The sequence below is a fragment of the Ochlerotatus camptorhynchus genome, unplaced genomic scaffold (genome assembly GCF_037179485.1).
Source record: "Ochlerotatus camptorhynchus isolate MF236.1 unplaced genomic scaffold, CSIRO-AGI_Acam_v1.1 ptg000167l, whole genome shotgun sequence".
Lineage (NCBI taxonomy): Eukaryota > Metazoa > Arthropoda > Insecta > Diptera > Culicidae > Ochlerotatus > Ochlerotatus camptorhynchus.
Window position 1 is genome coordinate 2,517,542 of NW_027040657.1, and position 16,003 is coordinate 2,533,544.

Genomic DNA, 16,003 nt, shown 5'->3' on the forward strand with positions numbered 1-16,003 from the left:
ATGAAAGTGTAGCTTTTTTTCCTGTGTTTGGGTTTAGTTTCCACTGTGACCAGTTATTTGATCTATTGTGCTATACCGCGTGTCCTTAGTTTAGTGCATGTCATATTACTCCATCACTATTGAGAAATGACGAAGTATTCGGTTTTCAGACAATTGTTATTCTTGCCTTTATCTTAAGGATCCGACTCTAATTGTAAGGTCCCGGTCTTCATACCTGTTCGGATCAATTATAGAATATGACTAAATTTTTGCAGCAACTTTTCAAGCAGCTCAACTGTAATATATTTTTTAATAAAGAACTATTTCACCTTGAATTAATTACTAAATTACTTACAAGAAATAGTCCCCTCTAATCCCTCGTGCTACGACACTGGTTATGCTGCTGTTTTCAGTTCCAACACTAGTCCTAAATAGGTAAGTTTAGTTTCTAATTGTTTTGCTTCTAATCTTATTATTTATAGGTACTCACAATCAATCAATTAATTCAACTTGTTTACGGAACTATTCTGATAGTATCTTCAGCTTCTGGCAGGTAATCATCCGATTTAGAAAGTCAACCCTAATATTGAAATAGTTTATGTCACATCTAGTAAGTATAGTGCATTTCATTTTGTTTACTTACGGATTATTTAGCACTAAACTAAGAAAATACCACCTCCACAGAAAACTGATTTAAACTTTAGATTTGTTTGTGATTTTACAACTTTATTAAACAAAACTGAGCTCCTCCACTATCTCTTGGGTTTGTTTTTGTTTGTATCCTCCGTTCTACTTCTCCACGAATCGATGTAAACAATCAACGACGGTCCTACCGCTGTAGACCGGTGACGCATACATCTCGCTTCTCACATCTCACTTCACGGCAGGCCGGTCGCGAGTACAGCTGAAGCCCAGTGGTGTCAACACACCCCAGCCCGTAACTCCGGTACCCGTTCATCAGTGGTTCCGGATTTACCATCAAGAACTTCCAGCACTGCAAGGTTGGCTACTCCACGCCGGAATACACCTTTGCCTGTCCGTACGTCCGCCTGCCTAACTCTGCCGTCTGATCCTACGAAGACTTCCTCGACAATACCTCTAACCCAGCTTTTCCGGTTCTGTCCATCTACTACAAACACGAGATCTCCCTTCTTCAATGACTTCCTCTCAGCAAACCACTTGGTACGCTTGTTGATCGTTGGCAAGTACTCCTTGTACCAACGCTGCCACATCTGGTCCGCCAAGTACTGCGATCGCTTGTAAATGTCGCGCAACGCTTCTGCTAAGTCCACCGAACCATCTACGTGAACATCGACGGACTTGACCGTACCTCGAAGAAAATGGTTCGGTGTTAGTGCTTTGGAATCAGCTGATTCCTGGGGTACGTACGTTAGCGGACGACTATTTACCATATCTTCCGCTTCAGCCAGGGTAGTTAATAGAATTTCGTCCGTCAGACGTCTGCCATCGTCGAGTGCCTTCATCGCCTCCTTTACAGATCGAACCATCCTCTCCCAAATACCACCCATGTGTGGCGTACCAGGAGGATTGAAGTTCCACTTCGTTGTGCTACTCGTCACTGAATCCGCACATTCACTGTCAATTCGCTTCACCCAAGCAATCAACTCCTTGCTGGCTCCCTTGAAATTTGTCCCGTTGTCGGAGAAGATTTCGTCTGGAACTCCTCGTTTGCAGATGAATCTGTGAATGGCCATGAGACATGCTTGCGTTGTCAATCCATGCACTACTTCCAAGTGCACCGCACGTACAGCAAGGCACGTGAACAGGGCGATCCACCGCTTCTCCTTTCTTCTACCAACCGTCACTTCCACAGGTCCTAGATAATCGACTCCAACAGCACTGAAAGGTCGAAGCTGTCGGGTGATTCGCTGAACCGGAAGTGGAGCCATCATCGGGACCTCAGCATAACAGCGATTCACTCTACACCAGACACACTTTCTCATCACTTGCTGGATTTCCGTTCGCAACTTCGGAATATAAAACTTCTGTCGAAGCTCGTTGAAGACCGTTTCCCGATTTGCATGTCCAAACTTTTCATGGTAATATTGTACCAATCGTTTCGTCACTGCGTGTCCTTTCGGAAGGATAATCGGGAACTTCATATCGAACGGGATTTCGTCTGACTTCGCCATCCTACCATTCATTCGAATCACGCCACACTCGTCTACGATCGGGGTGAGTTTGTATAATGGGCTCCTCTTCCCGATCTGCTCTGGCTTCTGATTCGCTTTGAGTGATCCATTTCCCAGGAGTACCATTACTTCATCTGGGAACGCCTCCAACTGCGCCTGCCTCCACAAAATCACTTCCGCTCTCGAAAATTCGTCCTGCTGCAGTGGTCGCTGTACAACATTGTATTCCGCCTTAAGTAGCTGTTGTTGCCTCTCGTTCGCCACCATCGTTCGTAACGGAAAGCCCTTTACCTTGCGTCGAAGATTTGTAATGAATCTGATTACGCAAGCTGTGATTCGCAACAACTTACGCCAGCGCCATGTCACTTCTGCATCGATCACGGGTTCTGGAAACTCCTTCACTTCATGGTGCAGCAAGTATGCTTTCATTTCCTGCTCAGTGTTTGCATCCGGCAACCCCTCGGTCGGCCAGCAATCTTCTGGTTGGTGCAGGAAATTTGGACCATTAAACCACTCTCCTTCTGAATCCAATGGAGGACCTTGTCCCCACTTCGTTAGTGCATCAGCCAGGTTCATCCGAGATCTAATCCATCGCCAATCCGTTGAGCTGGTTGTCTCCAAAATTTCTCCAACCCTGAATGCAACGAACTGCTTGTATTTTCGTTGATCCGAACGCAACCAACTCATAACTGTTTGCGAATCTGTCCAAAGAAAACAACGGTTTATGGAAAGCGAATGGTTGGATTTGATCGTTTGTAACATTCTTGCACCGAGGACAGCTCCCATCAGTTCCAACCGCGGAATGGATTGTAACTTAAGAGGGGCTACTTTTGATCGAGACATCACCAACAGGCATTTAATTTCACCGTCTACCATTGCACGAAAGTAGGCCACGCAGCCATATGCCTGTATACTAGCGTCCGTGAAGATGTGCAGCTCAAGCCTGTTAATTTCGGATGACCGCGTCTGTCCAAAATATGAGCGCGGAATGCGAACCCTCTCCACTAACGGCAAGAGATCCGTCCATTGCTTCCACTTGACCAAGCATGCATCGTCGACTTCTTCATCCCACTCGCAGCCCGTTCGCCATAAGTCCTGAACCAAGATCTTTCCATGTACGGTGAAGCATGAGAGTAGTCCCAACGGATCGAAGAACCCCATGACACAACTCAGTACAATGCGCTTCGTTGGTGTCTTATGACCCTGCAGGTACTCTTGTAGATCTTCGCGGTGTTCAGTCGAGAAGGAGAAAACGTCTTGACCTGGATTCCAAATTATACCGAGTACGCGTTCATTTCCAGTCTCTTTGTCCTGGTTGAAATGAATCGTCTGGACGGGTTTCGGTTCCCCAAGACTGACTAGGACTTCCTCCGAATTGGATACCCAGTTTCTTATCTCGAATCCCCCTTTCGAATGTATAAATCTCACCTGCTTTGCCCGCTGTATCGCTTCTTCGATGGTATCAACGCTGTCGAAGTAGTCGTCGACGTAGTGTTTCTTCACGATTGCTGCGGCGGCTTCCAGATACTGTACAGCAAACTCCATCGCGTTCTTGTTCTTTACGAACTGGGCGGAACATGGAGAACTTTTCGATCCGAAAGTAGCTACGTCCATAACGTAAATACTAGGTGCTTCTCTGGGATTCGATCGGAAGACGAATCGCTGTACTCGTCTGTCGGCTGGACGAATCTGCATCTGGTGGTACATTTCGCGGATGTCTCCACCGAAAGCGATCGGTCGTTCGCGAAATTGGCAAAATACGGTGAGTATACATACCAGCAAATCAGGTCCTGTGAGAAGTAAGGAATTGAGGGATATTCCTTTCACACTTGCTGCTGCATCCCACACGAGTCGTACTTTTCCCGGTTTCTTTGGGTTAAGGACGACGTTGAGTGGAAGATACCAAACTTTTCCCGGTTCGGCTTCTTCTAATTCTTCGGCACTTGCCAGATGCGCATAGCCCTTCTGCTGATACTCCTTGATCTGCTTGCAAACGTTTTCGAACAGCGCTGGTGACTTCAGCAGTCGTTGCTCCAAACATTTCATCCTGCGCGTGGCCATCGGATAACTATCTGGAAGTTCTGGCTCTCCTTCCTTCCACAGTAGGCCGGTCTCGAATCGATCGCCCACTCTTCTGGTGGTCCGCTCCAAGATTTCACGAGCTCTTCTATCATCTTCCGATTCTGTCAGCTTCACCACTACGGAGTCCTCTAAAGCGTACTGACTTTTCAGCAGATCATGCAGCTCCTGATTGCTTACTTCATCGTGATGTCCCAGATACACTTCCGCTTTTGATAGCTGCACCTCATTTGGACCGTACACTGCCCATCCTAGCTTGGACCGCACCGCTATTGGCTCACCAGGCTTACCAACCTTTGCTTCAGTCGGTGCAAGCAAGTGGAGATTGTTCAGACCGATCAATAGCCCCGGGCGTTGGTTTTCGTACGAAGCAATCGGTAACCCTTGCAGTTTCTTCATCCGCTGACAGAGCACCGACGCACTTAGGGATTGCTTCGGTAGTAGCAGCTCGTCAACAGTTCGAACCGTGCCGAGTTGATGTTTCTCCTTCCCATCTCGTCCGGAAATTAACAAGTCCATTCGTCGGGATCCCTTCTCCACGCGCGTGATATCGGCTGTCCATTTGATGGTCAACTGTTCCTTCGTTCCTTGAACACCTAGCTGATCCGCCAGGGAACTTTCTATCAGGGTCACTGATGCGCCCTCGTCCAGAAACGCTAACGTATTAACCGACCGCTTACCGAAATACAATGTCACTGGTATCATACGGAACATGATGGTACTGGTGGTTCGAAAGTGTGCGTTGATTACCACGGATCCGGTGGCGGAATGCAATAGAGGATTGTGACGTTCCCGACATTCGTCGATGTTACACCGGATCTTGAATTTGCACGGAGCGTTACCGTGATCATTGAGGCAGACAACGCAGAGTTTCCACTTTTCGACCAACTTCAAACGGTCCCGAAGTGTCTAAGCCTTGAAATCCTGGCAGAATCGCAGACGATGATCGGTCCGCTTGCACGCTTTGCACGGTCTCGGATGATTCTCGCCGACGCCGGGGTTGGCCCTCTCCACTGCACTGTGATTGTATAAATGAGCTCCCTTTTCCTTCGCTTTGCTCTTTCCGGCGTGCTCGTTGCAAACTGGCTTCGATTCTGCTCTGAAATCCATCTTCACGTTGGCCTCGCAAGCTTCTGCAACAATCTTCGACACAAAATCGGTGAAAGTACGCAGGTTCACCTTCCTTTTCCGATTTTTGTAGCGAACCCATTCACGCTTATCATGGGCCGGAAGCTTATCGACAAGATCCTGGATAAGAAGAGGATTAACCAGGTGCTGCTCTAAACCCGCTGCCTCTAGATGCTCGCATAATTGCTCCACAGCATTACCGAATGGAATGTATGACGCCAATTTGTCTGACTTCGGAGGATCCAATCGCCGCACTTTCTCAAGGTGACACTGTAGCAACTGTTCCGGGCGTCCATACAGCTGACGAAGTTTGCTTATGACTTTCGGCACCGATTTTGGAAACAGTAGCTGTCCTCGAACGTTTTCCAACGCCTGACCCTTTAAGCTCTCCTGCAGCCGAACAAGATTCTCAACGTCGGAAAACCCACAAGCATCGTTGGAGGCTTGATAGCTTCCAATGAACAGCGGCCATTCTTCAGGCTTTCCAGTAAATAGTGGAAGTCTCTTGCTGATTCCACTCCGGGCCGCCATTTGCGCTTTAGAAGGTGCCGCATTAGACTGTCCCAGCCCGTGAGATCTAACTTTTCCTGACTTATTTTTCTCTTTGCTCGTCTTCTTGGGTTCTTCTTCCTCGTCTTCTTCTTCGGTGTCCTCATCCGAGTCGCTTTCAGACTGCTCCTCACTTTCATCGTCACTGCTAGATTCATCAGACTCTTCATCTTCCTCTTCCTCCTCTTCTTCATCCGATTCGACCTTCTTGGTTTTCTCCGATCGCTTTTGGCTACGTATTTCCGGATTCTTCAACGGTGTTCCCGCGGTCGACTGTTTCACGGCATCAGAAACTTTGTTCACCGATTCCTTTCTGTCATCTTCACCAGCGTTTAGCTTGGACAACTCTTGCTGGACTTGATCCATCCTTGCATTGAACGACTCCCGCATCTTCTTCATCCGGTCCAAATGATCTTGCTTGTCCTTCAGCGCCTTCTCCAACAACTGTTTTTGCTGCTGTAATTCCTTAGCCCGAAACTCGTTCTCCATTTCGATCCGCTGTTCTTGAAGGATTCGGTCGATTTCCATCCGCTTTTCCATCAGAACGCGTTCGTTCTTCAGCTCTTGCTCTTTCTTTTTCCGTTCCTTTTCAAGAGCTTTGAGCTGACGTTCCATCGACGAGCCAGACCTTCCGTCGGATTTCACGCTGGACTTATCCGAGTTGTCGTCGGTCGTTTTCTTCTTCTTTTTGGCACCCGTTTTGGAAGATTCTGCGTCCAGTTTCTTCTGGCTTTGGCAGTCTTCCTCAGGACAATACCACTTTGCGTCACTTTCGACTTCCTCCGTGACTCCCACTCACCGGTAATGGTACCAAACGTTGCACTTGTCACAACATACCATGCCTTCATCCTCATCGGACACCGATCCGCAGCCTCCACAGGCGGTCTTGGTGAAATTCGCATCTCCCGGCATCATGTTTGAGGTTAGATCCTTTTCTCAATATTTCTTTTGAGTTTGTTCGGATCAATTATAGAATATGACTAAATTTTTGCAGCAACTTTTCAAGCAGCTCAACTGTAATATATTTTTTAATAAAGAACTATTTCACCTTGAATTAATTACTAAATTACTTACAAGAAATAGTCCCCTCTAATCCCTCGTGCTACGACACTGGTTATGCTGCTGTTTTCAGTTCCAACACTAGTCCTAAATAGGTAAGTTTAGTTTCTAATTGTTTTGCTTCTAATCTTATTATTTATAGGTACTCACAATCAATCAATTAATTCAACTTGTTTACGGAACTATTCTGATAGTATCTTCAGCTTCTGGCAGGTAATCATCCGATTTAGAAAGTCAACCCTAATATTGAAATAGTTTATGTCACATCTAGTAAGTATAGTGCATTTCATTTTGTTTACTTACGGATTATTTAGCACTAAACTAAGAAAATACCACCTCCACAGAAAACTGATTTAAACTTTAGATTTGTTTGTGATTTTACAACTTTATTAAACAAAACTGAGCTCCTCCACTATCTCTTGGGTTTGTTTTTGTTTGTATCCTCCGTTCTACTTCTCCACGAATCGATGTAAACAATCAACGACGGTCCTACCGCTGTAGACCGGTGACGCATACATCTCGCTTCTCACATCTCACTTCACGGCAGGCCGGTCGCGAGTACAGCTGAAGCCCAGTGGTGTCAACAATACCCTTCGGAGTGTTGGAACATCCTCCAAAGGTTCACCCCTTTGTTAGTCAGAAACGGATTTCTTTGCATCATACAATAACACCGATCAATGTTCGGAAATACTCAAAACTCATGCGTGGGCTTATTCGCCTATAAATTTGGCTTGCTAAATTCAACTGCACAAAAATCACCGATGAGTTTTCAGGCTCAAAAATGCATTGCTACATGATGAAGTAATGAAATTGGGTTGTTAGCGGAATGCTTCAATAAAGCAGCAGAAACAGGGTTATCTTCCATTTAATTCCTCTTAATTAATTTTGGTATCCATGACAGATACGTATTTCGACTACAATGTGCAGTCAGTGTCATTACCACTAAAGACTTATCAAAAACCTAACCCCCTTAAGTACTCATCCCCTAGGTAAAAATGTCAAGATCACAGCTATAAAAATGAAACTGCAACGTGTAGAATCGGAACCTACCTAACTAATAATAACCAAAGATTTAAGTTAAGTAGAGGAGAAAAAATCTATTCAAATCTCTAATAAGGAAAAAATTCCAAAGGCTTTGTTATTATTATTATTATTATTATTATTATTATTACTTTGATATCTTCATCCGACAATTTGTTGTCTTAATGAATAATTCTTAGCATCAACATCAATTCATTTTTCTTAGCCTTGAGCGAAATTGAACAGAGTTTTCATTGAAGTCGAACAAATTATAAACATCGTTGAAATTGCGCATGACTGCACGTACTGGCTCGTTACCGTCGTAGTCCTGTCGCCAGCGTGGTAAGCGGAGAAATTCGGTATTCCTGAGTGCATAGCCGGGAATGTTAATGTCGATGAGAGCAAGAAGATTCGGTGCATCAAGTTCGGCGTTCAGTAGTTTCGCTACAAATACAGCTTTCGCGTTCTTCCTCCTTTGTTCCAGCGTTTCCAATCCCAGTAGTTGGCATCTATTCTCGTAGGGTGGCAGATTAACCGGGTCATTCCACGGTAAGTTGCGAAGAGCGTATCGCACAAATTTGCGCTGAACGGCCTCTATGCGATCGATCACGGTGATATGAAACGGATCCCATATAATACAGCCTGTCTCGAGAATTGGACGAACAAGACTAACATACAGTGATTTCAATGTGTAAGGATCTTGAAACACCTTTCCAATGAAACCAAGCTGCCGTCGTACCTTCGCAATAACATCTTCGTGGTGGTTCCTGAACGTGAGACTTGAGTCCAATGTAATTCCAAGATCACGCACTGTCTGCACGCGTGATAGGGTGGTTCCGTCGATAACATATTCATATTGAAGGAAACTTTTCTTGCGGTGGAAGCTAATGACGTGGCATTTAGGTACGCTGAGGGTCATATTGTTGGCACGACATACAATGGCGCCAAGCTGGACTTAAATCAAAAAATTATTTTTTTGGTTTTCAATGGTTTGAAATTTTTTTATTTTTACATACATATTGAACAAAGTTTTCCCACAATATCAAAACATTTGAAAGAAAATTATGTTTTTAGCAGCTATTCAAAGGTGAGGAGGTCGAGAAATACTGTGAGAATTTACTTAAAAAAACAACAGCAAACCTCTGCCATTGATATGAATATATCTTTTCAATTATATAACCAATTTGGATCAAAATGGTTTTAATTTGAAGGGTTTTTATTCAGCTTATGTTTGCCATTCGATTTATCCAATTCAAGTCTTCCTTCTCTTTCCTACATTCGACTATAAATGATAAGGCATTCAGAAAATTGCAAATCTTAATGTTTAAGGAGCTTGTACCTTTTTTGAAACAGTTCGAAAAGATCGCTTGTAGTGCACAATGATGGAAAATTATTGTACTTTTTGGAAATGTACATCTTGTTTTGCCCCTTTTTGCCCCAAGGTATGATTAAAAAAAACTTTGGAGACGATTTTTCAAGAAAAAAAAACCAGTGGAGACGCATGGTAGTTTGTAACACAAAAGGATTTTGCGATGCTTTGATTTTTGTTAGTCCACTTTTCATAGAGATGATATTTAACGATGAAAATTTTGATATGGGTTATTATCCTCAAATACGTTTATTTACTCTCAAACCATATTGATGTACTTCATTCAACTGCCATCGCTCTCATCGCTGGGCTCGAATTCAGGCTTACTATAATTTTTCTTATCAAAAATTATTAACGACTTCACCTCTTCAGGCAAATCCCTCGACGCGTTAGCTGTTTCATGCCGAAAACTGGTGACAATCGGATCTGATGCTACCAACAATCCGCAAAATACATCGCGTAGAGTTTTGTCTCGTGATCCTTTCCAGGCATTGTCATTGCGCATCCTCCGAAGCTCGTTATTCAGACTTTCTTGAGCTTCTTCTGAAAGCTTGCCAATCGGTACTTATGTTTCGTGAATTATCGAATGTCCGTGAATCAGCAACTTATGAACCGATGTCGGCATGTGGTACCAGTCATAGAGTTGGACGTACAGACGAGCCGTGTCTGTGGCATATTTCTGAAACTTTTCAGAATCAATGGATTCTCCACTAGAAATAGCTGTTAACAGGGTCCGAAATCTTATTATGAAATTCAAGTCGATATGGGTGATTGCCGACGATATTTCCGCATTTTCAAAAAAACGACTGGCGGTGTTGCCTGTATTGCTTGTGCCAAAACCAGGATGAGGTTTATCAACGTGCAGGCCAAGTTTACTGAAGAACTCTGTCTGCCATTGGTGGCACTCTCAAGCGAATGGCAAAGAAAGCTAGTCTTGCTCGAGATTATGGAAACACCATAACAACTCCACGAGAATTAAATAACTGGGCAGTTGAACAAACAGATAAAAAAAAATCACAAAACTTCGTTTCGAGAACATATCCACTGAACAGTACATCGACATGTCAGAATAACTCGAAGAACTATATAACAGCACAAAGACAGTATCTGGCACACAGAAATTCCACAGTTTTGTATCTATAACTGGTGATAAAGTAGTGGCAAAAAGGTGTTCTAATTCAGAAGATGAGCCAAAATATTAAACTTGATTGGAAAAAGGAAAAAAATAGCATGTATGAAAATAGGTTTAAAACATTGAAAATATATAAATAAATGATATGTGAAAAATCTTGTCTTTTTTCTCACACATAGCATCAGATTTTGCCTCAGTAGTAGACAACAGCATAATGGAATGATATTTTTTTGACATGGTCTACATGTCCAGAAAGTTTTATTGAACTTTGAGAGGCTGCTGCCAATTCCAAATACGATTTGGCGAGAAATGCATCATTAGCCCTTTTCATATGATATTCTCGAATAATCAAAGTGAACTTAAGTGCTGAAGAAAGTTTCATTGAAATCTGAGAGGTTGCTGCCAGATCCGAATACGATTTGGCACGAAATGCGTCAATACTAGTTTCAAAAAAACAAAGTTATAACCAATTAAAGTAATTACTCACTCGAACTACAAGCTCATCTCAGGTTCTCTGTTTTGCGATGCTTGGTTCTATCGCAACTGCTGTTGAATTCCTTTTTTGGCTGACCACGCTTCGAACCTGAACTGGAACTGGAAGCTCCACCAATCGCTATGAATTGATCCAACTATCTTGCATTTGCTGTCAGAAATCGTTCATTCATTCGTTTTGCATTGTTCCAGCAACGTAGGTATTCGCGATACAGGTATTCGTGAATTGATCTAAATTTCTCCTCGGAACTGCCCAGAACGTGTAAACCACCTAGTATGTCTGTTATTTTTAAGAAAATTTATATAACAATGAAAAGGGTTTAACTATTGTGTTTCTGATGCTATTAGTATAGACCAGGCTGAGTAAAATTTCCATGGATTTTCCGAATATCCGAGAAGTTTTTTCTTGGAAAAGCCACGCACACACACACACACACACACACACACACACACACACACACACACACACACACACACACACACACACAAAAGATATTGTTAATGATAAATTGTATATGACACTCGACCTTGCGCGTCTCGGGTAAAAAAACCGTTTTTCAAGCGGTTTCAAGTAAGGTGATGAGGGGACGTCTATAAAGTACGTCACGCCCTAAGAGGGGAAGGGGACATGAAGAATCTTTGACAAACAATGTATTAAGTCTAGGCAAAATGCATTGAAAGAGGAGAGAGGAGGGCTGATTTTCCCTCAATATAGCGTGACGTACTCTATGGATCGCCACTTAAAGTAAAATCTTCAAAAACGGACGCAGCATCCAAAAATCACTACAATACGAAGTTTCCATCAAATTCAGACAACTTTTGGATTTTTGTCCGAGATTTGTATGGACGGTGTCCACTGTGCGACACCACAATGCAAACTTGTCCAGTGCCTCCTGGAGTCGCAGACAGTCGTCTTCGTTTTCAACGATCACATAGATTTTTGTATCATCAGCATAAATAAAGTAACATCCATTTTCCAGAAGCACAGTTGCGTCATTGATGTACAGCGAAAATAGCAACGGTCCCAAGTTACTTCCTTGAGGTACACGTACACCGGAGGTATTGCAGAACCAGTCAGAAGTTGAAGATCCAATCTTTACTGCAAGAGTCCTGTTGCAGAGATATGATTCGAGCCATTGAACGAAATTGGCAGATGAGCCCAACTTGCGTAGTTTAGCCAGAAGAATGGAGTGGTTGACCCGGTCAAATGCAGCTTTCAAGTCAGTGTATATTGTATCTACTTGCTTTCCCTGCCCAATATTTCGAAGACAGATCGAAGTGAACTCAGTGACGTTTGTGGTTACACTTCTTCCGGGGAAAAACCCATGCTGATTCGTAGATATGTGACTTTTTGTTCTGTTGAACATATAGTTGGAGACGATAATTTCGAGCAATTTTGAGCAAGCACAGAGGCACGTTATTCCACGGTAACAGCTGACATCAGTTTTGCTACCCTTCTTATGAACAGGAAACATAAAGGACGACTTCCAGTCTGTTGGAAACTTGGCCACGCTCATGGACAGGTTGAAGATGCACAGCAGTGGTTCCAGTAGTTAAGACGAATTAAATGGAAAATAACCCTGTTTCATTGCTACATATTTTGATGTTAATCATTGTTATTACTGTTGTTTTTACATCAGTGGGTGGAAAATTAACACAACACGCATGAGCATGCTATAAATTGACGTTTGAGCGGTTTTTATAAGTTTTAGGCTGGAATGATTTTTTGGCGTTGTGAGTGCGTGACAATGCATGAGAATCTCAAGCGTGAATTTATTTGGCAGATTCGCACGCGAGTTTGTTCTCTAAGAAATGAGATTTGAGAATGATTTTCCAAACACTGACATCGGTGATGACCATGCACCAGAATCCTAGTCTTAACCAATTCAAACTAGAGAACAGCGAGTAAAAGATTAGGAATCACGTAGGTGATAAATAACTACCTAACTATTTTGACGTACGATTACGTCTTTCAGCAACATATTGAGGTGCAATTTCAAACAACCAAAATCGACCGCGCTACGAAAAGTGGTCAGGTTTTGTCCACTTATAACTCTGTCAATAGCGGTTGGATTTTAATTCTAAACAAGCCAATCGATTGGAAATTTTTCTATGAAGCAGCTAAAATAAATACTTGTTCAATTTTCAATAGGTCACTATTGAAAATTACACAAATGTTCAACTGTTGCAATGGTGATCAAAATTATCACCGATGGTCTGCAAAAATTGGTTTCGCTAAATATTGATACCGAGCACGTCAAATCTATGATCGTGTGTTGGATCGACCTTTTACTTTTTTCCTTATTTCAAGATCATCCTAGGTGGGCAAAGCCGAGTCTTGTCACTACCAACAAGGCATCAATTGTAAAAAGAACTAAGATGTGTTTCTTTGATTACAAAACAATCCGGTTCCCCTAGTTTGAAGTAGTTCAGGCTAGGCTTCAGTGGTAGATCTTAATTGCAGTAAGGCATCAAAGGTAGATAGCAAGCAGCGATATTTTCAAGAAATTTCAGAGAACTTCTAAGAAATTTATATATTTTTGGTTGTTTCATTATATTCAGTGAAGATCCGAGTACTTCGAGGACGATTAGATAACATCAGAAAAATCCCATTAGCTTAACGAAATTTGCAGCGACTTACAAGGAGTTCCTTGAAATTATGGGATATTTTGAGAATTCTATGATTGATTCGAAAACTTTGAAAGCTTCAGGAAATTATAAATATACATCAGAAAATTTACCGGAACATTTGATCAATGTTAAGGTAAGAATAGAAAACTTCTTGCAGGGAAAATTAGTGATTTAAGGCAAAGTTCCGTGAGCGTTTATAAACTTTATAAAACTTTAGGAAAATTATAGAACTAATTGAACTAGCAATTAAATCAATTCCAGTAACATGGTAGGTTCTTTTAAAAAATACTAAGGCAGGGCAGTCTAGAGAATTTTATGGAAACTGAGAAATATTTTGGGCAGTTTTAACAACATCAGGAAACTCTAGACTATTGAAGAAGTTATGAATTAGTTTCAATAATTTGAACTTTAGACAAATCTTGAGAAATTCAGTGAAAATCATAGAACTATAATAATTATTTCGCTGCGCAGTGGAAGCCTAAAAAAATCCTGAAATTTCACAGCAGTACAGAGATCTTCAGAAACATTTCGAGAACTTTATAAAAGTCTATGGAACTTAAGAGAAGATTCGAGAACTTCAGGATCTTTTATGGATCATTTCGGGAGCATCTCAAATAAGTTTAGTAAAGCTCTAAAAACAAAGAAAATTTCAGGGGAGTTCAGTTCAATAATTTTCACTAAATAAGCGGGAAATTTCAAGAAGTTCAGGTTTTCACATAAGTCAAAAAGTTCACGCAAGCTTAAACATTTTTTGAAATAGTTCAATTAAATTCATGGTAGTACAACAAGCTTCATGAGAACTGCAAACACTTTAGAGAAGTTTCGAGAACTTCTAGAAAGCTATTGATCTCGCTATAAAAGTTCTAAACAAAAAAAAAGCTTCAAGAAATAACGGATATTCTCAGAGCAGAGATATTCCAGAGCAGGGAAATTACAGAAAATTTAAAAAAAAATCGAGAAATTCAGTGAATTGTTAACACTTTAGAGAAGATTCATGATCGTTAGGAAAATTGTGGAAACTTTATGAAGTCCGAAAAAGTTTAGAGAAGTTAACAGAAATTATGAGAAGTATTGCGAGCATCAGGTTAGTTTCTCGAAACTCTTACAAAAAAGTTTAATTAAATTCAAGAATATTTTGGGAACTTTCAAGTTGTTATAAAGACCTCAGATTAGTCCATTCCATATTCAAAGGAGATTTCTCATGAATATTCGCATGGAGTTTACTATCTTAAGCTTAGGCTTCACATGAAGTCTAAAATTCCTCAGAAGTACCATGAAAACAGATTGCACTTGATATGTTTCTCATAGACTTTTTCCCAGAACTCCCGTGGAATGAGGTCCTTAGAAATTATTATAAAATTCCATGAGCCTTAAAACTGTGCAAGGAATTTTACTCCAGATTCTTGAAAATTTCTTGAATTATTATAAAGTTTCAGTTCAGAATTTATAAATTTATGTATTTGTTACTGAAGATAAATCCATTCTGGATCTATAAAGTTCAATGTGTGAATGAAAATAACTAGGAATATTAAATGTTTTTATTTTAAAATGCATTCTTAGTAAGAAAATTATTAAATTTCCTGAGAAATGATAAGATTTCTTGGAACTCCATTTTTCAGGAAAAAAAAATCCCGGTTTTTCAGGTTTCCAGGTAGTATAAGTTTGGAGATTTAGTCATAATCTTTCTATTGAATCTTTCGCTCCTATCATATTTAAGAGTTTATGAGAATTTAATTGAATAATTCTAAAATATCAAACATTTATTTGGTTTGCCATCAGAACGACTAATTTTCTTCCCTTAAGTCACTTTTAAGTCACTTTTTTACAACTATTAGTCGCTATTTGGTCACTTATTTCTTCAGCATGGTCACTAAAATCACTATTTTTGACAGCATTGATCGCTACCAGCCCTGGTGGTGGTGTTCTCCAGTACACAATGAAAGGCTCTCCGCAAGCAGTTAGCTATCAAGGCTGCCCTTGTCCGCTGATCGGATTCAGTTCCAATCACCGTGTGTGGTGGTGCCCGGTGATTTTCAAAATTCATGAAAAAATCCTACAATATGAATTGGATGTATTCTTCCTGTTTCTAAACACTCAGATTGAGACGGCCAGTTTATGAAAAAATGACAAATATTGGACAATATGGGTATTTTTTTAATGTCGACGACGTGCAGAGGCCGATATATTTAGGAATTAAAGGTTTTCAAGGGCCTAACAATCGGTGATCTATTAATAGCCTAATGCTACTTATAACGGATTTAAGATAATTTTATTCTATAAAGTGTCAGTTTTCCTTTTTAACCTATCTAGAGTATTGGGGTATTTTTTGGCGTAAAACAACTTGGGTAAAATTTTCCTAATGCATTTGGCAGATTAAGGATGCAGTTTTCCTTCCTCGTATCGAAAAACTCT

The 16,003-nt window shown here is 41.3% G+C and overlaps 2 protein-coding genes and 1 long non-coding RNA gene across 12 annotated transcripts in view; 1 reads left to right on the plus strand and 2 right to left on the minus strand.

Annotated features, from left to right (window-relative positions):
* Positions 1 to 16,003, plus strand: part of LOC135701551 (stress-activated protein kinase JNK) — a 303,139-nt gene that overhangs the window by 161,907 nt on the left and 125,229 nt on the right. The gene's annotated exons all lie outside the window — the stretch shown is intronic.
* LOC135701533 (uncharacterized) lies at positions 90 to 7,625 on the minus strand. The gene is made up of 2 exons (XR_010517624.1): positions 7,538 to 7,625; positions 90 to 214 (listed from the first exon to the last, which is right to left on the minus strand). It is a non-coding gene; the product is annotated as an uncharacterized LOC135701533 (long non-coding RNA).
* On the minus strand, positions 900 to 3,644 carry LOC135701554 (uncharacterized). Its single transcript, XM_065222400.1, has 2 exons — positions 3,169 to 3,644; positions 900 to 2,647 (listed from the first exon to the last, which is right to left on the minus strand). The coding sequence occupies exons 1-2, from the start codon at positions 3,245 to 3,247 to the stop codon at positions 900 to 902; spliced, it is 1,827 nt and encodes a 608-aa protein (XP_065078472.1). The 5' UTR covers positions 3,248 to 3,644.

Bases quoted from the DNA above. Each gene is read 5' to 3' on its own strand.
- LOC135701554 (XM_065222400.1), bottom strand. From the start codon at position 3,247: ATGGAAAGATCTTGGTTCAGGACTTATGGCGAACGGGCTGCGAGTGGG. The intron at 2,648-3,168 runs GTGGAAGCAATG...ATTCAGAAGGAG, and splicing joins GACGATGCATGCTTGGTCAA to AGTGGTTTAATGGTCCAAAT.